At 41.8% G+C, this 24,083-nt stretch overlaps 1 protein-coding gene across 3 annotated transcripts; it reads left to right on the top strand.

The window, feature by feature from the left end:
* Nucleotides 1-22,907, top strand: LOC311488967 (solute carrier family 12 member 7-like). 3 transcript variants are annotated; one of them, XM_084545839.1, is made up of 26 exons: nt 1-743; nt 7,820-7,917; nt 8,106-8,231; nt 9,931-10,077; nt 11,009-11,063; nt 11,627-11,757; nt 11,854-11,978; nt 12,052-12,156; nt 12,829-13,034; nt 13,189-13,353; nt 14,362-14,460; nt 14,689-14,746; nt 14,939-15,113; nt 15,341-15,459; nt 15,573-15,671; nt 15,752-15,871; nt 16,164-16,268; nt 16,344-16,512; nt 16,743-16,938; nt 17,363-17,532; nt 17,925-18,056; nt 18,224-18,331; nt 19,865-20,034; nt 20,322-20,336; nt 20,643-20,776; nt 21,288-22,907. In XM_084545839.1, exons 1-26 carry the CDS (start codon nt 602-604, stop codon nt 21,377-21,379), a joined length of 3,261 nt encoding a protein of 1,086 aa, XP_084401965.1. In that variant the 5' UTR covers nt 1-601; the 3' UTR covers nt 21,380-22,907. The 3 variants fall into 3 exon arrangements, with proteins under 3 accessions (XP_084401965.1, XP_084401966.1, XP_084401967.1); XM_084545840.1 differs by lacking the exon at nt 12,052-12,156; XM_084545841.1 differs by lacking the exons at nt 19,865-20,034; nt 20,322-20,336; nt 20,643-20,776; nt 21,288-22,907 and adding an exon at nt 18,676-19,839.
* Nucleotides 22,908-24,083: the final 1,176 nt, after the last annotated feature.

Raw genomic sequence — 24,083 nt, 5'->3', positions numbered from 1 at the left:
TAAAGGAAACAAAACTAAAGGAAGACTTGCAGTTGCTTGCGCTATATTATCCAGGTTTTTCTTTATTGGTGGATTTTATAGACAAGCTGGACGCTTTTGTAGATACTTTGGAGTACGTGTTTCTCCATTTTGGTGTTACAAGAAGAGAGGCAAAGAGGTGGGACAGTCGGAGGGAGGAGCTGCAGGGTTCTCCGTGTATGCTCTCTAACTGTGTTCATATGGTAAACAGTGGGTCACATGGGGCAAAGAGTCTTGGAGCAGAGGGGGAGAAGGGAGGGAAAGGAACAAGGAGAGGGAGTGAAGAGATAGACTGGAGGACTTTGCCCTGCCCCATGTGCAGGAGGTGCTACTTTTAGAGTTTAGAGGACACAGGATTACTCTACGAACAGAAAGGGGAAAAAAAAGCGCCATGTTGTGGTTTAACTGAAGTATTTACTTGCTCGCCAGGCCCTCGATAGGGTCCTATTCTTTTTGTTTTGCTTCCTTTGGATACTTTTTCTCCCCACCTTTCTGGGAGTGAAAGTCCAACAGCTGGTGTCATCCCGTTTTTTTGCCACCGCACACCTCTTCATAGGCTCTTCTGGGTATCGGGGGACCCAAGATGCCCACGAACTTCACTGTAGTGCCAGTGGACGATGTGGAGGACAATGCCGGGGCTGAATCTGACGGGAGCAAACCTGTCAGTCTGGGCAAACTCTTCGGAGACCAAGAAGATGTAAACAGTTTACAAAGATCCCCCTCAGGTAGGACCAACCTGTAAGACAAAAAGATTCTTGGGATTATGTGGTAGGGGTAGCTATCCCAGCATGCATCTGAGAATGGTAGGTGTGCAATTCTGACTCAATGCATGCGTCATTATGAGTTAAAAGCGGACAAACGGAAGCACACTGACACAAACAGATGCGTGTTGTGGCAAGCACATGCTTTGCAATCACACAAACACACAAATTTCAAGCATTCAGCTAGCTACAACTTGCAGGACAGCTTGGTTAGGAAGGAGGGCCTTTGTGTTGTTGTTACTGACGTCTGTGCAACCCCGATTGATGGTTGGGACTGTTTGATGCCTCATGGCTGTGCTGCAAGCTGTGTGTCCATTCTGAAATGTCTAACACTGCAACTGAAGGAGTAGCGAATGCAACCTCACTGGGTCACAAAATTGTTTCAAGATCCCCTGTGTGCCTCTAAAAGATACACATTGTTACATTTACCCCAATAACAACTTAAAAATTAGTTTTACACACGCACAAAATCGTAACATAAAAAGTCAACATATTTGTATTATTTGCACTGGAAACTTGAGAGAAGAAAGGCAAATATTGCCTTATTAACAGTCAAGTAACGTTTATTGACTAGTATGCATGTAGGTACTTCACAATGACAAATTTTGAGATGTGCCCACATTTTCCTTTCTCTTTCCTCAGCCACCAGGCTGGCTATCCCCAACACCAAACTGACGGCAGTTAATGTGTGCATGTTCGATCTAACTGCTTGAATGCGTGGCCCACATACAGAACTTTTGACCCATCTGATGTAATCAGGATGACATACCAACGTCCTCGCCCACAACGTTTTTGTGGCAAAAAGCATGAACAGTTCCCGCCAATCAAATTGTTTGGGTGGGCGCATACGCGACGTATTCATATGCGTCATCTGAGCGTCGTAGAGTTGAATTTGTCTGCAACAAAATGGCTCCGACTGGTTGTAGAATTATCCAGCTGTGTGTAGACGTATTTTTATCAGTTGAAGTATGCCCCAAAATCACATCCAAATGGTGTGCTACCAGACTTAGAAGAACTGAGTATGGCTACGCCAGGCTTTGCCAAATTTTGCAAATGCTGCAAATGCAGTGTGTGTGTGATTATTAATTATTTTTCCTGTTCCCTGTGTTTCAGTCTTTTGCAACGTGTTTATTGCACATCTACACATCCTGAGGATGATAGAAATGAATGTTGACGGTACAGTTTAATTGTCACTGTCACATAAGTTACCACCTCCTCAATCAACTGTCAAAAAACTTTTTTTTTGTGGTTATCCATATATATTTTCACCAAATCTCACATGTTAGTTGGTGACCAGAATAGACTTTTGAATACAAGGGTTGCCAGATTTCTTCACAAATATGGTAAAGATAACAGTGTGAGAAAAACTAAACACTAAACCAGCTAAACATGAGATTGCCAAAACAAACAGACAGAATGCACATAATGCGCTAAACAGGCTTAAATAGGGTGTCTTTTGGGTAACTCCTGTTTTCCATTGGTAAGGGATACCCTGCTGATCCTAGAATATGCTGGATCGAATATACATGTGATGTGGCCTACCAACCTTGGGATCGCCCGAGAAGGCGTTGGTCCATGTTGCAGAGGAGAGGGTTGTTAGGACGACTGTACCTTGCTTTACCTGCTGCCACAACAGCCTGGTTTAGGTTAAACAGTAGAAATGGGTGGAGAGATACTATTCTTGTAGAGAAAAATCTTAAAGAAGCAAATGTCTAGAAAGACATGCTGTTAAATATGTTAATTATTAAACTGTTGCTGATGCTGAATCTACAGTTTTTCTCTGAGACTAGAAGTTGAGGACCGGGAAACCAAGCCACTGAGCGGAACGATTCCATTGAGCAGTAAATGCTGTGTTCAGTGGTAATTATATGTAATTATATGTAATACTTTAAGGCCCTGTCCACACGTAAACGCAAATACGCCAAAACGGAGGTTTTTTTAATCGTTTTGGCCGAGCGTCCAGACGTATCCTGTAAACAGATAGCCCTAAAACGCACTTTTCTGAAAACGGGTCCCAGGGTGGATAAATTTGAAAACGCAGCTCCTGCGTTTCCTTGTGGACACAGAAAAACGAAAACGATGACGTCAGCGTATGCGTCCCCCCCCCCCGAGCAGCCTTACACCTCCCGTGAGCGAGACGTCACATAACAACATCAACAACAATGGCGGACTACATGCTAGTTTTCCTGCTGGAGAAGATATTGAGCCTATTAGGGTTACCAGGGCAAAATATCATGCTCCTGTACCCACCACGCTGAGCAAAAAAGGCGATTTGTAAACAGCGCTCAAGCTTTGTGCGCATGCTCCGCCTCTTCCTCTCCATTTTTGGTGAATTTCTGAAACCGAAACAGCGCCACCTATAGGCCTGGAATAGGAAGTAGCGTTTTCGGTCGAGCAGAAACGGACCCGTGTAGACGCGGATATTTCTTGAAACGATGACGTCGAAAACGGAGAGAAAAAAGATCGTTTTCGTACGTGTGGACAGGGCCTAAAGCTGCACTCACTACAATTTCATTATTTTGCCTGTTACTAAAAATACTGATTACAAAGCAGCTTTAAAGTTAACGAGTGCAGCTTTATAGTTGGAAGTCAAAATGTCTACTATCTTAGCCTGACATGATGAAATGAAATACAAATATCTCAAGGAAATAGGAAAAGGTGTATGATACTGGGCATACACTAATAATGACAGTATGTTCTGTGCCCAGGTAACCTCAGTGTGAGCCTATAACTTGGTTTAGACCCTTGGTTTATGGTAATCATTTGAGACAATGGCACACAAAGTGGACAAAAATGGTCAATCACAGTAGTGTGAGGCTGGCAAGGTAAATTCCTGTTAAAGCAGGAAGCTAGGGTTCATTTAGTTTTGCAACAGCTTTCCTTCAGGTTTCTTGTCAACAGTTCCATTCAGACAAATTTCCTCATACATCTGTCACTTCAGAGTATTGAGGATGCTGTTTCACTGGAACTGAATGATGTTTGTAGAAGCTTGAAATAAAGGGAAAGATTGTGTGTGGTAGTTCCTGGAAATTAAGATATATCACTGAGAATGTTTTGAAAGCACCCAAAAATTCCTCCTACAGCATGCAGTTAATAATTTAGTACGTTTTTCAAGGTTGGAATGCAGCAGCTTTTGCAGGGATGTTAAATGGGCACTCCTTTGGTTTAGTACGGCTCTCCCATAAGGTTTGGAGAAAGTTCAAAATTGTTGCAGAGACATTCTAGTTTTAATCCCTGCTATAACTCAATAGTATGCTTTTGCACCTCCACCCAACAACAAGGTCAATTCCTATTTACAACATAGATAAGTACTGTAAATAACAATAAAAACAATTTAAAAAATGACATCATCAGCGGCCGAGGTTCCTTCCACATTTCATTTTATACCCTTCCTTGTAGAGGCAGAAGTTACAAGTATGCAGTTCTCAGAGGGACAGACACACTGCTGATTAGACCAGATGGTATCTGTATAAACAGTAACATCTCAGTACCATCATTTTCCAAAGCAGTATCCCATGATCAGTGTCAAATTTCATTTTTTCCTCCTTCATGCTTGTGTTATATTCCGAGGCTTTAATCCAAAAGTCCATAAATGTGCATTACATTACTTGGTTTTGTTCTTCACTGCCATTCCTAGAACATCTAACTCTCAGCGGATGTTAATCATTATGTGTTGCACCCTTTCCCATGTGTTAGGCTTGTGAAATGGGCAAACTGCCAAGAGAGGATGCCAACCTGCTATAAACCTCCCCTCGGCAGTGGTTCCAAGGGAAGTTTATTTTCAGATCAATTCTTTGTGACCTTACTTTAGTTGGACTGCCACTCCCTGAATTTTAAAGAGAGTGCCATTCAGTGAGTTAATATATAAGACAGCTGACTGTTTATAGGGTACAGTAGTTCGACTTCTTTCGTCAACTTTGTTCATTTCTGCAACACATCTACTTAGAAATCATGTCAGCTGTCCTCAGTGGAGTGATCATTTTAACCAACCCGACTGGTCTTTTGTTGTTTTTAACAAAGGAACACTATAACTACAATGGAAACCTATGACTCCACCTTTTCTGGATGGAAAGGCTGTTTGACAAAGGTCTTTTATGTGACTGGTCCCTGGCACCAGGACACAGTGGGAGTCTTTGGGTCCTATGGGTTGAGGGGAGGGCATGTTCCATTGCATCCCATAGATGCTTGATCAGTTTGGTATATGGGGATTTTGGAGGCTGGGCGAACATCTTTGGGATATTTTTCTTTTTTTAGCTGCTTTTAAATCGTTTTTGTGGCAAGCTGCATTGTCCTGCTTGGGGTGACTGCTGTAGTTGAGGAGTATCGTTACTGTGAGGTGGGGGTGCCTGGTCAGCAATAAGCTGTGTGTCTAAGTAACATCCACATGAATACCAGGGCCGAAGATTTCCCAGAAAAACATCGCATCGCAACCTTTTACATTTACCTCTCCATCCCTCCTCTCTTCCAAGCATGTAGGAGAATATACAGCATTTTGTTTGTCTCTTCTGGACTACCGTACCAACATGGCAGGGCATCATGGAGGGTTCCATGGCAGAAGATATGACCAATTACAAATTGGTCCTTTAATTCCCTTTATGTAGGCGGCTGGATTTTAATTAGAGGGGATCATTCATTAATAACGTGTGTGAAACATGCCTATGTATTCATTTATGTCTTAATGTTTACCCACCATTGTGAACTGCATTCATGAACTGGGTCTCTAGAACACACTGCTGTTGAGCATAAAGAAACATGGACGTCTGCTGGTTGACATGAGAATTGCCTGGGAAAGTTTTGGATTTTATTTTTGGATTCTTTAAAATCGGTATCCGTGACTGAATTTAATATATTCAAATAAGATGAATTTCTTTCAGTGTAAACATTGAAGTGTGTTCGTGTTTTAACATGCTTTTTCACTGCCTTTTGCACCTTCTTGACAGGATCAGACTGAGACTAAGGTTATTGCAGGGGTTTAGATGAGCATTTGATTTTGTTGATGTAGGACTCAAGACTAGACAGTGACTTAAAGTAAATCTCAGCGTCAGTGAGTAAATGTCCAGTGCTGGTCCACATCATATCTGATTCCAGAGTCCAAAAGACAACTCAGCAGCATTTTTATAAGGGCCAAAGCACTGAACTGTCCTTTACTTCTGCATATTGCTAAAAGGGAAGACACAAAGGTCTTGTGGTAAAACAGACAAAAGACAGAAGAGGAACATAGTAAGTCTGAACAAAAGAGACTGGCAGTTGAACATCAGAAGTCATGTACACAAAAAACAAACAAACAAACAAACAAAAAAAAAACTGTTGGGGGAGGACTATGGGCAGAAAAAACAAAAATGGTGGTGCTTCTGTTGTAGCTTTGGCACCTATGGCTACCAGTGAATGGACTCAGCAGGATGATGAATGCAACGATACACATTGTGTGTGTGCTCAGATTTAGACCATTGCATCCAAAACTCGCTGGACAACATCTCGTCATTCATCAGGATAAACTGCAAAGCCAAAGCAAAGAGCGTTTCAGCGTGAAGAGGTGGAGTCTGATCGGACTGCATTCCACTGCTGAAGAACGAAGAAAAAGCAGAAAGACCAAAAGCTGGGAGGATACCACGCTAGCGGTGACAGGCGATGGATACATTTTCTTTTCTGTCTCTACCCTGCTGGCCTTAGGCAGATGGGTCCCTCCATATGAGCTGGGTTCGCCTTCAGGCTTGCTCTGGGGGTTTCAGACCGGGTTTTGTAAAGCGTCTTGAGACAATTTGTATTGTTATTGACGCTATATAAATAAAATTGAATTTAATTGACTAAATACCTTCTATGACCCCTCTTCAAAGAAACCAAACTCTGCCTTCAACGTACAACATCATTATACGTGCAACTATGCATGTTGATTAACGTACGTGTGTGTGATAGAGAGAGTGACCTTTGGCCTTTGATTCATCTATCTATTCATCTATTAACAGTTTACTGCCATATATTATAATTACTGTGTTACTGTTGCTTTCACACCACATCTTGCTTCCTGGTGGTTTTAGACCACTAAGGTGAACATCTGAAGGTGGTCATTTCTGCCATCTGTAAACATATCAGCAACCATATGAATTAAGGCAAATGTAAATTTTACAATTTTATTACCTGTGTGCCATTAAGTGTTTCGCACAGGAAATACCAGCCCCTTTTAGATATAGGACATGCACCTGACATTTCAACTGCATAATGAATTGCTGGATATTTATTCAGTTCCCAAGCAAAGTAGGATAGGCAATTCAATTTAGAGGAGGATTGATCCAAAGTTGCTCAAGAATGCCGAAAAGCTACAGTGTCTGATTATAGAGCTTACCCTGACTTCAATGCCAGATTTTCCTGAAAGATCCTTTCAGTCTGATAATCGTCACCTTGTCATGTGCATCCACAGTAAACTGTTCTTATGTGATGATATGCCCAATCTAATGGGCTGAGAACAGGATGTGATTAATAAGTGATTAACACAGCAATCAAACAGATCTCAGGCAAAAAATATTTTTGGTTTTATATATTAAAGTATATTTAGATGCTTGTATTAGATTTAGAAATAAACAGCCTTTCTTATGATTATTTATTTCTGACCAAAGTTAGCTGATGATAGCTGGACCATTAAAAAATCAGTTTCAACGAAAATTGCTTCACTGGTTGCACTGATTCACTGTGCTTCATTGTGGGAGACCAGGTTTGGTTTGGTCTGGTTTACTACCAAAGCTGCCTCGCTTCCAACTAGTTTTAATGCTCAGTATGTATCTGGTGCCTGTCATCCAGATTCAAGTGCTGACACTATATGATTTCACTGAAAACTTGTCGTTTTTATAGCCGTTTTGGACTCCCACCCAAAAGAGCTTTGAAGTTTTGACTGTGGTCATCCTCTTTATATAACACCATCTTTGGTTCACAGCAGCCTTCTCAAATTGGAATAATACAGTAAGAATTGTTGTTGTAATCAACAGTACATAAAAAGAATAGCTGTTCTAATGTAATCGCTTCTCTGTATTGTGTGTTTTCTCTTTAAGTCCCAATGGGAGATAGCAGTCAAGGAGAATCCACGCCATTCCTCAGCTCAGACGATGAGGGAGACCATTATGAAGGCAAGAACATGGCCCTCTTTGAGGTAAGACAAAAACACATTTTTCCAATTATTCAAATCAAATAAAGCCAAAGCCATCAAGTATTAAAACTGCCCCTCAAAGAATTTGCAGGTGGGGGAACCTTGGGCTGGTTTCCAAGCTAAAAAATACAGGGATTTACTGTAATACTGCAAAACTTGCAAAACAATGCAATCTCTCTGTCTCTCTGCAGGAGGAAATGGACAGTGCCCCCATGGTATCTTCTCTTCTCAACAAGCTGGCCAACTATACCAACTTGACCCAGGGAGTTCGTGAGCATGAGGAGGCTGAGGATGGGGTCACGAGGGTCGCTGTCACGGTATGTGCCTTTTTTATGAGCCAGTTTTAATGAAGTGAAGTTGGACTGTTTAGAGCCTGGTTGGCTAGAAGCAAAAACAAGAGTTCAGTCTGGACAGTAAGCTCTCCGTCAGTCACATAAATGAGATCCAGCCTCAGAAAACTGTGTCTATTATGTGGGACGTTGTGTTTGAGTGTGAGCCAAAGGTGGGGGCGGTTGAGGTGGTTCTTGGCGCACCTGTTCTCTGTCAGGTTATTTTGTATCAAATATTTAACAGATTCAGAAAGAGAAGGACTTTTTCACCTTTCATCCTACCATTCCATAATCACATGTAGCCTGTTAGTATATACATCCAGTGTAATTTAATCTGAGGGAATACCCTGTCTTTGTATCACCAATGTCAAAGATTTTGGGAATTATTTTGGGTAGATATCTCCTCCTCATATCTGTCTCATATCATATCAAATATCAGAGCTATAGTCAGCAATTAGTTAGCTTATCTTGGAACATAGACGGGAAACACAGATTAAGAACCTGGCCCTGTCCAACGGAAACAAAAGCAGCTAATCAAATACCTTTAAGCTCACTTGTTAAGATGTCCGTTTAATTGTTGAAGAAGGGTTTTAAAAAAAGTTTAAAGTTGAGATTTTTAAGTGGGTTTAAGACCTGTTTTGTAGACAGCCATAATTACTTTCCTCCTTATCATCATGCCAGTAAGGTGCTGGTAAGTGGCATTTCTTATTTTCAGTCAACAGACAAACATATGGGTTAAGTAAATCAGTCTTGTTTTTCTATTGTAGTTTCCATACTATAAAGTAGTTACTTTGACTTTATCCACATTCCTAGTGGCAAAAGTTGTATATGCTGCAGGCAGCAAGGTTTTAAATGAGTCAACTCTCCAAACTGAGATTGAAACCATTGCTCCAGTTCCAACAACACTCGCCTACTCTGAAGTGCAGATGACACAAAGCATCAGGGTTTTTTTGACAGCAGGACCTCAAACTGTCGGTCCACGCGGAAGTATCGATGCTGTTGCACTAAAACTCGCCCCCTGATTGTACACTGAGAGCACTGGAGGAGATCGGAAGCCTGAGACTGAAATGATCACGGCAGACAGTGCAGAGAGAGCGAGGGGGAGAAAACGGAGGAGGGAGAGAAAGAAGGAGTAACGTGAGAGAGAAAATGTGGGAGATGTGGAAATCCACAGCAGGCATTTTGCAGCATTTAGGCAGGCAGTTGAGCGCAATGGAAAAAGCACAGGAGAAAGCACCTGTAAGTCGAAAAATGGTATGTACCGAATATTTTTATGGATACGGAAATAGTAGTGGTTTATTACTACACTATGTTGGTGCTTACATAGTGTGATATTGTGCTTTAATATTTAAAGAAGTTACTTTGCACTTAAGTCTTTTGAATGGATTGGGGACTATATTTTACCTGAATATCCTGCACTATGTTGAGAAGACTAAAATAGCAATTTAGTGTACTTAGATTTAAAAAAGTCTTTAAATTATTTATTATTTTTAGTGGACATATGTACAGTACTGCTAAAGATTTGTAACTTAACCATATAAATAAAAAACAAAATCTATAAATCTAATATAAGTGATATGATGCAAAAGTTTGCTTAAGGACATTTTGTGGCCCCATTGGAAACCTCTCCCCTTCCTTGTTGCCGACTCTCTCCTGTCTGTGTGTGTGTGCCTTTATTCATCCCCAGGTCCCCCAAATGGGAACACTGATCGGAGTGTACCTGCCCTGCATGCAGAACATTCTGGGTGTGATTCTCTTTCTGCGTCTCACCTGGATTGTTGGAACAGCGGGAATCCTGAAGTCTTTGGCCATCGTCTCTATGTGCTGCATTTGCGTGAGTAATCGACAGCTTCCAGTGCTATTGACGCCCTGAAAGAGATGCAGGAAGCAGCTTTCATCGCTGAATGGCCAAATAACCCAAACATATCTTAGTGCCATGGGTGAAAACCCATGCATGAGCGCAGGGGCTGAGCAGGGAGAACAGTTAAACTCCATACAGTAACCCGACTTGAACCACTGTGCTGTTCACTAACATTCTGTATCACCCTGAACATTAATCTCCATACATAATTGGTTATGTCTATGATTGGTTATGAGGAATAATGCATTACTTGCTTAATAAAGTTAGCTGACTATTAGTACTTTATGCAGATACAGCGTCCAGATGGCTCGGCTGTATCTTTCCGCAGTGTCTGCCTTTCTATCCTTAACCACGTTGCTCCTCTCAGATTCAGAAACCAAGTTGAATCCTTCTCCATGGCTCTGCTACACTAAACAAAGAACCTGAATTAACTGAATTAGTAATTCCTGAATTATTTTGTCAGACAGTGCAGAACATCAGTTATAATCAGAGCCCCATATGTCCTCTGCTTTGTTTGTTTATTTAAACGCAGAGCAGTGATATTGAGACAAGTTACATCCATGTCTCTGATTAGCTACTTTGGTCTGAACATAGGCCATGACCTTGATTTACCGCACGGACGCCAGCATATAACTTTGTCCTTTGAAACATGTTGTGCCAGGATTATGTTTTGAAATTGTGCGTGTTCAAAGATGAAATTTTCTGTAATGAATGATAAAAATGGTTTTGCATAAAGGGAAAGTGACAGTAGGAAATAAAACCCTGGCTGTGTGAAATGACCGCATATTGTCTGAAATAGATATATCTGACGTGATCCCCAGTTGAACAAATTAGACAAACAAATATCTTGTATGTTTTTTCTTCCATCTGCAACTGATTATCAATCCCTTTTCTCTCCTCACAGACCTTACTCACTGCCATATCAATGAGTGCCATAGCAACCAATGGAGTCGTCCCAGGTACATGATGGGCTGTTCAATCGGCTTTTATTTTTCATTAGCAGTATTAAGTATCAATGTTTTCTTTTACCACTCATCTGCTTTTAATTTGAAAAGTAATTTGAAAGACCTTCTTAGATATCCTTCTGTAAAATTTGTTTTACTCCATAAATACAGAAAACTGCAAAAGAGAACCTTTGTTGAACAGCAATACACACAGTTTTCATCTGGAAATTATTTGTTTGGTACAGCGCTGTGATAGAACTTACATGAGGCAGTCTGATGAAAAATATTCTCATTGCAGACAACATGTAACCTAAGGCAAGGTGGAAATAGACACACACATTTTACAGGGCCAACATAAAGTTTATCTGAAGCTGTTGATATCCAGATTCAGGATTTAAATGATTCTTTTAAATAACTTCTCGTAATGACTGGAAAACACTGACACACAGTAGATATATAAAAAATATATATTCAAGACTATGTTGTTTTTAATTTTTACCAGACTGTCGGGTGAGTTTAAGTTGCAAGAAGATTGTTTGGAAAAGTTTAACCTTTAGATTGATTTTATTTGGCTGCAGCTGGGGGCTCGTACTACATGATCTCCAGATCTTTGGGTCCAGAGTTTGGAGGAGCAGTGGGTCTCTGTTTCTACCTGGGAACTACCTTCGCTGGATCTTTGTACATACTGGGCACCATAGAGATTCTGCTGGTACGTTACCTCCATGTCGATCAAGAGGACATCAGTAGTCACTTGTGCTGCACGTCAATGACTCATTCCCTCGTTTTGCTGTCTGCTCACCACCAGAGATACATTGTTCCAACGGCGATGGTGTTTGAGCAAATCAACGACGGGCCGATGCCCAACAACATGCGCATCTACGGCACGTGCTGCCTGCTCCTGATGGCGTTGGTAGTGTTTGTAGGGGTGAAGTAAGTATCCACACAAACACAAACACACGTGCGCGCACACATGCAAGTAGGCTCACTTCTGGTCTCTCTGCAGGTATGTGAACAAACTGTCTTTGGTGTTTCTGTCCTGTGTGGTTCTCTCCATCTTGGCCACGTACGCAGGAGTCATCAAGACGGTCATCGAACCTCCCGAGGTTAAGTGAGTGACCCCGGCAGCCACATAACCCATTCTCATTAAGCACTGACATTTTTTCTCAAGGAGTAAACCTGCTAAATTTTAAAATTCTACAATGTTTAATAAGTGACTGTGTAGGTATTTTCCCACTTTAAATCAGTATCTAGTAGGAACACCACTGGGCGTAATGGGAGCCCAGGGATGTTGGGTTTGTGGTGATGTCTCCTCAGGCTAGTCAAGTCCAGCCCAAAGTTGACCTTAGACTCTCTCACACTCTTACATAATTCCTTTTTGCCACTCTCCCATAAAGCTTTTACTGGTGACATACCTGTGTGACAGTTGTTATGTGCGGACATTTCTCACCTCTCAGCTGCTGAGGCTTTTAAGTCCTTCAGGGCAGTGTATGCTTGCTGGCTGTCTAGAGCTGAACGCACTAACAAAGTAGCTCTATATAGACTTTCGCATGTGCTATACCCTCCGCACTTCTTAGGTATGCTGAGTGATTTGTAACCATCCCTTCAATTACTCTTTTCTGCTTGGAACATTCTTTTGTCTTCACGGTGTAATTTTAGCCAGGAATACTGGTTTAGAAGTGACTGGACCTTCCAGGTTTTTATATTCGGCCACTTGAGACACATTCACTGCGCTCAGGTCAACTCTGTTTCACTAATTGTGAGACTACTCTGTCCTTCACAGTATCTGTCTGTTGGGGAATCGCTCTCTGAAGAATGAAAAGTTTGAGACGTGCGCCAAGATGCAAATTGACAAAAATGACACCGTCCCCACTGAGCTCTGGAAGCTCTTCTGTGACAATGAAGACGAGATCTGTGATGAATACTTTGCCTCAAACAACGTGACAGAGATCCAGGCCATACCCGGACTCCTGAGTGGAGTTATCAAAGGTGAGAACGAGACAAGAAAGAATTTCAAGCTTTCCTCTGGCTCCTCCATTGAACTGTCTTGTACACCTCCTAGGTTCAATTATGGTCTTTTCCCTAGAGGATGAATCCTCATCCTACAGCTGATTATGCGTTTCTATGTCTGCTTTTCCGTAAGACAACTTGTGGGGTGAGCATGATATGGACAGGAAGGTGATTGAGAAGAAAAACCTGCCTTCAGTACCAGTCCAAGCCAAGCCTACTGACAAAGATGACAACTTCATCCTCAATGACATTGTCGCCTTCACTCTGCTGGTGGGGATATACTTCCCCTCTGTCACAGGTACATCATTTACTATGACTATTGAGCAAATACTTTCTTTTCCTTTTTTATTTTTAAGGTGAAAAATGTCACAAGTTTTTCAAGTCCAAAGCGTAACATTGAAATATCAGTGCATAGGTGATCAAATCTATTTAATAGCATGCTGTCAATAGGGTGACCAGATGTCCCGCTTTGTGCGGGACAGTCACGCATTTTCATTACTTTTCACACGTCCCGCAAATTGAGACGTTGTCCCGCATTGTTATTGACAGTCAGACTCCAGTTTCGAAATGCATGTTTTACAATCTGGCATTTATCAAATAGCTGTTTGGAGAAAGCAGTGAGGGCTGTCATCAGGGGTTGGGGCGGGCTGTTTGATCATGTCAATCAAACTGGGACGCGGACGCAGGTTAACGGCGCGCCCACCAACAACAAACAATGCGAATCAGATCAGAACGGCATGCAGCGCGAGACATGGAGGGAAGCACAACCCGTACGACTGAGAAGAGGAAATGCAGCTATAATAAAGACTGGGAAACTATCTATCCAATGCAAGGCGAGTCTGGTAAAGTTTGCTGTGAAGTTTGCTTGAGTCATTTTTCCGTTTCACACGGAGGTGAATACGACGTGAAACGGCACAGACAATGCGAGACAAAACGTGTTGCTCACCTTGTGAACTTGGGAAATTTGCATTTAAGCAAGTTTTTATATATATTTATATTGTAAAATATATTTGTTAAGTTTTTATTTGCAGGCTGTTATGTCCTACTGAATCAATCAGATGGCAAAGTAATGCCATAAGCAAAGGGGCAGAATAGAAATGTTTATTTTTTCTCATAGTTCTTTTAGACTACCTTGATGCATTGGTATCTCACATTGTCCCACATTGTCCCACACAAACGTAGTCTTTGTCCCACGTCTGGCGAATTGGGATCTGGTCACCCTAGCTGTCAATGAAAACCATACTTCCATTTTGACGATACGTTAGTAACATTTCTGAATGTGTGTGTGTGTGTGTTTTTGTAACAGGTATAATGGCTGGTTCTAACAGGTCTGGCGATCTCAGAGATGCACAGAGGTCCATCCCAACAGGGACCATACTGGCTATTCTCACCACCTCTTTCATCTGTATCCTCCAGACTCTGAGCGCATGTGTGTGTGTGTGTGTGTGTGTGTGTGTGTGTGTGTGTGTATTACAGATGTGATGCATACCTGTCTGTCTAGGCGTCACCTCCTGCCTCCTTCCATGTTCCGCCTCTTTACTCATTTTTGTTTGTGTGCATCAGACAGGGTTTCTCAGTCAGATTTAAATGTTGCTGTAAAGTGAATATATTTCCATCTTAACCTCATGCTCAGACATCTCATGTGTGATCATGTTTGGAGCCTGTATTGAAGGAGTGGTTCTGAGAGACAAGTAAGTAAGACAACGTTTAAATTGTATCCATTCTAACTTGTCTATAAACTCTTCAAAGGTTTTTATGGGGAAAGTATAATTGATATTGAAAGTGAAACCAAGGTGTTTTAAAATGTCCTGTGTTTGGTTATTACAGTTATTACAACACTGCGTACCCACTAAAACATATGTTTGGGTGGGGGGGGGTTGCAGGTTTGGTTACTCAGTAAAGAACAGGCCAGTAATAGGGGTTCTGGCCTGGCCATCGCCATGGGTGCTTGTGATTGGCTCCTTTTTCTCCTGCTGCGGGGCGGGGCTGCAGAGCCTGACCGGCGCCCCCCGGCTTTTGCAGGCCATTGCTCGGGATGGAATTATCCCGTTCTTGCAGGTTAGTGCTTGACAAATATGCTTACTGCAGAGTAAGGTAGCATCTTCTGATTGCTTGTTCCGTAAGATTTTGTTCTCAAAAATATTCTGTTTGCAACGGCATACAAAAGAATGAAAGAAAATCAGCAATTTTGAACCTAAGGAGGTCCTGTCTTGCAGTCAGTCTTTGGCCTTGTTGATAAAGATTTACTTATACTTATACTAGAAACCTTTCTGTGTCCGTCTTAGGTCTTTGGTCATGGGAAGGCTAATGGTGAGCCCACCTGGGCTCTTTTGCTGACTGTTGGCATCTGTGAGATAGGAATCCTCATCGGTTCTCTGGATGATGTGGCCCCCATCCTCTCCATGTATGTGGCTCAATACAGAAAAACCGCTCCACCTTCTTCCACAGTCTTCATTTACATTTCTTGCTGAATTTGTGCATGTCGTTACATTCTGCATTGACCCTTTGTCTGCTCAGGTTTTTCCTCATGTGCTATCTGTTTGTCAACCTGGCCTGTGCTGTGCAGACTTTGCTCCGTACCCCAAACTGGAGGCCTCGCTTTAAGTTCTATCACTGGTAAGACCAGATCGACAGACAGCTCTCTTTAACGTCTTTACGTGTGGCAGTGATATTAAGTGTGCGTTTGTTCCTTGTAGGACCTTGTCGTTTTTAGGGATGAGTCTTTGTCTCTCCCTCATGTTCGTCTCCTCGTGGTACTACGCCCTCGTCGCCATCGTGATAGCCGGCTGTATCTACAAATACATTGAATACAGAGGGTGAGTCTAGCGGTTGAGCAGCTTAAATGGTAAATAGTAAGTTGTCTTGTGTTTATATAGCATTATCAAAGACACATTTACACACTTACCCACATAAGCACACCCTTCGGCTTCAACACAGGCTTGGGTTTACCCTTTGTTACTTTGCATTGTTACTGATTACATTTACTAATTTACGTTTACTGAAGACTAAGTCTACGGTCGCAGTTAGAGTCCGATTTAATACGCAAGACTGGACAAAATATTTGAACGTTTGGACAGAGAAATGAAACGTTCCTATTTGTCGTTGCAGGGCAGTGAAGGAATGGGGAGACGGCATCAGAGGACTGTCGTTAAATGCAGCTCGCTATGCTCTTATCCGCCTGGAGGAAGCTCCACTGCACACCAAAAACTGGAGGTGAGTGCATTAGCATTTTAAATCAAAATCTTTGATATTTGTATTCTACTAATATTTTTCCCTCTCTATATTCAGACCTCAGCTGTTGGTGTTGTGTAAGCTGACCCCAGACCTGGCAGTGAAACATCCTCGTCTCCTGTCTTTCACTACTCAGCTCAAAGCAGGGAATGGACTGACCATAGTCGCTTCAGTCCTGGAGGGAACCTACATGACCCGGGAGAACGACGCCAAGACAGGAGAACAGGTTTGTCTGCTCTACAGGTTAAGCCCACCAACATATATTTGTTGAACCATTATAACCATCTGATCATTTTAAAGAAATGACCCAGAGAATGAAACGTGTAGTTTTCTTTCGGGTTAGACATACAAATCAGGCTATAAAAGCACTGAGCAAATCAAAACCTCTCATTCAAAGTGTGAAACTGTTCTTTTCCTGCGTGTCCCACCTTTATTTGCCTCACTTGCTCCCTGCAGAACTTAAAAGCAGCCATGACTGAACAACGGACCAAGGGTTTCTCCCATGTGGTGGTGTCGTCCAGCCTGCGAGATGGTTTCTCCATACTAATCCAGTCAGCAGGACTGGGAGGAATGAAGCACAACACTGTCTTGATGGCCTGGCCAGCTGGCTGGACACAAGCCCGTGACTCCTCCGCGAGGAGGAACTTCATAGGTAAACTACCCAGGAGGAAGTGTGTGACTGAACTGAACCAAAGCAGACAACTTTACTTTACTTTAAATGAGGTTCCACTGGTCTGATAAAGCAGGACTAATACAGTCCATATCTTCTTATATGGTGTAGGCTGTAGTGAATAGAATAAATAATTTCTAATGCTGTAAAGATTAGTTATAAGCCATTAATAAGAACAACAATTGGGTTGGTTGTAGACTAACCCACCATCCGACCATGTAATTTCGTTGTATGATGTATAGCATATGTTGTATAATGACAAATAAAGCACTTTACCTTACCTTACCTAAACTGTAGAAAATCCAGCTCTTCACTTTTATTATTCTTTAATTTATTTTGACGTACCTGAGTAGGGATATTTGAATCGTCCCGCCATCACTTCGCCTCATTTTCTGTCTCCCTCCAGAAACCGTGAGAGAGACAACGGCAGCGCACCAGGCCCTGCTGGTCGCTAAGAACATTGACCATTTCCCCGACAACCAGGAGCGCCTGAAGGGGGGAACCATTGACGTGTGGTGGATTGTACATGATGGTGGACTGCTCATGCTGCTACCTTTTCTGCTTAGTCAACACAAGGTGTGTGTGAGTGCTTAGTGGAGAGTATGTTGGCTAAACAATTTTTTCAAGTTACTTTCAAATTATTTAATGGGATTATATGACATATTTGGTGCAACACATGCAAGAAAATAGTCAGTAATAAGAATATAGCTAGTTTTGAATAATTAAAACTTACTATTGATATTTGAAAAATGATTGTGTGAAAGAGGTTTCATTTAAAATATATATATATATATATATATATATATATGTATATATATATTTGTAACATTTTCTCTTAAAATAGGACCCTCTCTTTTAGCCAGACATTTTCTTCACAGATTGTTTAAGGATTTACCATGCTAGGAGTGAGTAGTCGTGGATCTTTTCATTCATGAAATAGGAACACACTGAATGTTGTCTACCTGTAGGTGTGGAGGAAGTGCAAAATGCGAATCTTCACCGTGGCCCAGATGGATGACAACTCCATCCAGATGAAGAAAGATCTCCAGATGTTCCTCTACCAGCTACGCCTGGACGCAGTGGTGGAGGTGGTGGAGCTGGTGAGGCCACAGTTAACAGTTTTTAATGAATGTTTAAATGTAATAACCCTGTGTCCCGTCAATGTTATCAAAGGCCTTTTGTTCAACATAAAAACTGAAACAGCAACAAAATAGTATGACAATCGATGTGGATGTTCAATTTGCAAATGTTTCTTCTCTCCGTTTAGCATGACAGTGACATCTCGGCCTTCACCTATGAGAAGACGCTGGTGATGGAGCAGAGGTCGCAAATGCTCAAACAGATGCAGCTGTCCCGCACTGAGAGGGAGAGAGAGGTATAATGACACTCAATGCATAACCAATTTTCCAAAGCATTCAAAAAACACTACACTATTGTGTATGATTTATTTATCTTTACATTATCTAATGCATTTAAAGTGAAATGATGTTATCTCCACTTGTACAAATATGTAAAACATGAATAGATACAAACGTGTTCCTTTTTAAAATATTCAAGCGTAATCCTCACACTTAAAGAAACACTTCAACAGTACAATAATACCTACGTTAGAGTATTCCACTTACAAAGGTGTAACGTACCTCGTCCTGGTCTGTTCTGCTGTTGTTGACCCTTGAACTCTCCCCCCAATGTTGTGTTGTTATTGGCCGATGGGTTCAGATTCAGAGCATCACTGACATATCACGCGGCTCCATTAAGAGGAAGAAGTGCTCAGGTGCTGACACATCACCTCTCAACCCTCAGTGCATTCCAGAGGATGAGGTAGCCGCGGCAACCAGACAGCTTGTAGCAACCATTCCATCCACTAATCACACCGCCCCTTCATCTCCATCGTAATCCATTCATACCAACTGAGATGTTAAGACAGTGCTTTCAGTGGAGCTCAGCTGCAGATCCTGGTCGGGTCCTGATGTCCTCCTTATCTCTTTACAACTCCACTTGTTAAGTCTGATGTCCATCCATTCATCCATTCAGAGTCCCAGAGACCAAAAGCTGCCACTAGAGGAAGACACATTCCTCACTTTAAACGCCTACCAGAAGTCCCAGCGTTACAGCAGAGGTCTGGTGCTGCAAGAGTACTAACCATTTACTCAGAAAGACTGCAGTGCTTTCCAGCTATGCTTTTGTCTCTAAGTGTGCAAGTTTCACTTGTTTCAGCTAAAGAATTAACAGCACAATTGCTTATATAGTATAAGGTTTTTGTGCACCACTTAGTACGCAGCCCTGGCTAAAATAAATACGTATATTTGTACGTATAAGTATGTATTATTTTGCTTGACTAAAGTGAGACAGTGAGAGTTTCAATGCAGGAAATGTTCCATTATACTATTTGATTGTATTTGAATGGGACAACAGGGTCATCGAAGTTTAACTACTGGATGATTGCGATGTGAAATTAATTAGAACTTAATTTTACTTTTGGATTTGTAGTACGGTTTATGGAATTGATGCCTTCCCCTCACAGTCAGCATTTGCACTCTTTCTTTGTTAGTCTAATTATTTTTTCCCCTACATCAATACATTTTAATTACGTTCATACCAAATCAACAGAAATATTGCAGCCAGACATAAAAAGTAGAGTAAGACATCCATCTGTCCTTGTGTGATTCCACAAAACAGTTCCTGATAAACCTGCATGTACGTTCATCACCATAAACTTGCCTCTCATTTGACTGCTCTCATGACATGCATATACTCTACCCAGCGTCCCTGTTCATATTTTCATGCCTGTTCACAGTGAAGCAATATGTTATATACAGTATCAGATGCCTTAATGACTGGTAAAGATGTCCTACATTGGAGAAACTTGAAGGTGACCTGAAAAAGTCGATCTGACCTGTCTGTTTAGGCCCAGCTGATTCACGACCGGAACACAGCGTCTCATTTTTCAACCAACGAGAAAGCTGCGAGTGCATCGCCAGATGGCGTCCACATGACCTGGACCAAAGAAAAGCTGCTCCATGAGAGGAACAAAAACAGAGAAGGCATGGGGGTCAAAGACATGTTTAATATGAAACCGTAAGTAGATCCAGCTAAGCTGCAAGACAGCATCGAGACACTTTACCTGAAATGGTGTTAATATGTGTAACTACAAAACAATAAGATGTCTTAGGGTTTTATGCTTTAAGTTTGATAACTGCCCTGACTCATTAGAGATTTGCTTTTAATTTGACACACTTGTCCTTAATTTCATTCAACAATTTTGCAGTATGCATGCAAACAGTAGTCGAATATCATCATCATATCTATTAAGATGTCCACTCTAAATGTAATTATGTATTATGTTCTTTGCTCCCTTCCTCTAGTGAATGGGAGAATCTGTAAGTTACTTTCACTTTTTGACTGCACGTGCAGGAACTCTTTGTGCATGTGCATGTGGCTGAAAATCCTCTCTGCTTGCATGATGCTGTTAAAACAGCTCACGAGTTATGTTAGCATGAGCTTGAGGGTGCATGATGAGAAACGAGCCTGTGAATGGAAGCTTCATGCATGTGCATACTGTGCAAGATAATCAGATTCATAATACTTTTTCATTCTGTGCTTTTGCAGCCCCGACTGCTTTGTAATTTCATACTTAAAACATGATATATTTGTCTGCTCTTTACAATGTCTCTGGTTTAACTTAGCAACCAGTCCAACGTGCGGAGGATGCATACGGCTGTGAAGCTGAATGAGGTGGTTGTCAAGAAATCCCGTAATTCACAACTGGTCTTGCTCAACATGCCAGGCCCACCGAAGAACAAGAAGGGGGATGAGAACTGTATCCTTTTTCAATGTGACATCGTTGCTTATCCCCAGAATTGTCAATGATTTTTTCTGCGACTGACACTGATTCATTTACCTGTAAGTCCAGGCATGGCCACTGATATCCAGAATTGATTCTGTTCTGATTTACAAGGTCCCAGTTCAGTTCAATGCCCATTTTTGGATTAGTCAGGTGTTACCCAAAAACAAGTGATGTTGCAGAGAGTTCATCCATCTATACATGCAGTCGCTGTTGTTTACACTAAACAAAGCTGAGCTAAGCTAACTGACTGCTTCTATCACCAATCACTTTGTCAACTCCAGTTAGCGCATTAGGTGTATTCTTCACATTAGGTGTATTCTTCAGTTACCCCATATCCATGCATGGATATGGGGTAACTGTATCAGTTGACAGTATAAATGGCTATATGAGTGGTATTGACAACAAACTGGACTGGATAAACCTGAACATGACGTGTCTGCTGTTTCAATGTGCTGTATGTCCTTAACCTGAACGTGTTTGTCAGATATGGAGTTCCTGGAGGTCTTAATGGAAGGCCTAGACCGCGTCCTGTTGGTTCGTGGAGGAGGTCGGGAGGTCATCACCATCTACTCTTAGCCCAGAGACGTTCTGATTTGTTCTGGAGGGCACTGAGAGGAGACATGTTTGGACGATGGGAAACTAGAGGGCATGTGTGGGGGCTTGACAGAGAATGACGTGGCTTCAGCATGGGACACTGGTGAAAGCACAAATGCCAACACTGTTCCTAGGAAAGAAGTGAGAGGGCCTCTTAACATTTCGGAGTACCGCAGTTGCTGTGAAGGACATGGGACTCTGCCTGCTGCACAGCCTGTTCTCAGGCCCATCTGGGGGTACAGAGGGATCTCTACACTCCATGCTCATGGCGCTCCTTGACTCTGCCACATCTTTATACTGCAACATAACATCCACGTGTCTGCACTGTAATAACATTCCTACCTTGTTGTTTTTTGGAAACACTTGTTGGCGGAGAGAACTACTGATTGCTTTAATGGCTGCCTGTAAGGTCATTTGTTTTGCTTGTCGTTATTTATTTCAGTGCCAGTAATGAAACCTTTCATTAGCATATGACAAAAGCACGACTCTGTAATCACTGTATGAGACAGACAGTTTTTAAGCCAATATATTTAGAGAATCTATTACGTATTGATTACTGAACAAATGCAGAAGAAAGTATTGCTGGTCATCAGCTTTCTTTTAAATGAAAGATAACACTGACAAGCCAAATATGATCAAGAAGGCAGAGACTGAGAACGGGACAGAGGAACTGCGACTCTTATGGTTTCAGCATTTTAGTTATTTTAATTAATTATGTCATTGACTGACTTTTAGTTTATGTGTGTGTGCTCATTTCCAATATGGCAAGCTGAGCAATATATAGTAGTTTGTTCCATTTTATTTTGCTTTAGTCTTGCACTAGTACATTGCTATGTGTTATATGTTGTTTAGGGAAATGTTTTTAGTATTTCAGATACATCCGGCTCTCAGTACAGGGGCTGCCAAGAATCTTGGGAAATGGGTACGAAAAGTACAAATTCAAATGCATCTTTAGATTTTTACACTGCTCACAAGGGGCACACTACTGAAAATGAAATCCATATAAGCCCCTGTAGTATTTCTGCACATCTCTATTTTCCTTTTCATGTAAGTCTTCTACCATTAAAGGTATAAACAGAAATGACTCTTTGTTTTATCTGCTGATTATTTCGACAGTGGAATACACAATCAAATGGGAAAGGAAGGTTAAAGGCCCTTTATTACACAATGAAATATTTTATTGGTGCATAGCCTGTATGAATATTGGTCCTGTTAGCTTTATTTTGATGATGTGATAGTAAATGAATTTTAATCATGGAAGAAAATGTATTAAATGACCTTTTACATTTCTTTCACATATTTGCACCCTTTCATTTGACAGTCATTTTGAGAGCCCGTCTACCCACCAAGAGAAGATTATACACTGATCAGGCATAACATTATGACCACTGACGGGAGAAGTAAATAACATCTTGTGACAATACAGTGTTCTGCTGGGAAACTTTTGGACCTGGCATTCATGATGTTTCTGTAGCACCCACCTAGACCAGACCAGGCACCCCCACCCCATGCAGTAAAGGCACCCTCCCCATCCCAATTCCGTGGACGTGGTCTCAAGGCAGAAGGCTACAATGTGTCTCTGCATGGTTTCAACAGCCTGCAAAACCCTAGTTGTGAAGTTGCGAAGTGGCTGGGAGGAGGAATAACGCCTCCAAGTCATACGCTTGGTTTAAACGCACGTCACCTCTACGCCATAACCTGATGTGCATCTCCCCACAGAGGTAACTACACCTCACAGAGACACGGACTGCACAAATCGGCATTTGTGAAAGGCTGAGTTTTAAGGGCATAACTACAGAACGGTGCCAACACGCCAGAGTAGGAACCAAACTTGAGACCATGGTGCCCTGCCTCCTGCAGGCAGGAGAGGGTTGCAGCCCCAAGTGAAGAATTTGCCCAATTCATGAGAGTAGACGGATTTAGTGGATCTCACACTAGTTGATCTACATTCTTATCCTCACCTATGGTCATGTGATGAAAAGACTGAACTGTGGACATGAGATGAGATGAGATGAGATGAGATGTGGGCAGGAGATCTCAGGCACTACGAGGTAGTTCAGGTTAGTGGTCGAAGGAGCCAGCTAAAGAGGTTCAGGCCTCTTGACAAACACATACAACCTGGATGTGTCCCGTTTGTAGTTAACTCAGGCACGATCAGCTGGGAGGAGACCTCAGGAAAGCCATAAATTATTTTAGAGGGACTGGATATCCACTGTGTCCAAAGAACACTTTGGGGCCGTCCCCTAGAAACAGCTGTAGGACAAAACAAAACAAAACAAATGAAAGTGTCTCATTCATTAACAGATTTACAAGATAAGGTCGGAAAGACTCAATCGTTGACAGGTTAACTCCAGAAACCAGCAAACAACGCTATTGTAAACTGAGACCAGAATCAGACAACATTATACACTGTGGTTCTACAGTTTCTCTAGTCTTGTGTCTACATTCTATGACTCAGAATGAGTTTTTCCACAGTGAGAAATGTTTTGTGAAGACTTGGAAGAACCTCCCACAACAATGACACAAAAAATACATCTAAAGACACGCACAGACAAAAGACAGGAAACGTCAAAGGAGGACGTTGGCATGCAAAGGAAATGGAGCTTGGTGAGTGGTCGGTCAGATATAGACCATTGTGATTTCTCTGATTACATTCCAGTGGCTTTAATGTCACTTTTCTTCCTGT

This window comes from Chelon labrosus (assembly GCF_963514085.1).
Source record: "Chelon labrosus genome assembly, chromosome: 6".
Taxonomy (NCBI): domain Eukaryota; kingdom Metazoa; phylum Chordata; class Actinopteri; order Mugiliformes; family Mugilidae; genus Chelon; species Chelon labrosus.
Note: the sequence above shows the minus strand (reverse complement) of the source record. Positions and strands in the feature narration are given on the sequence as shown.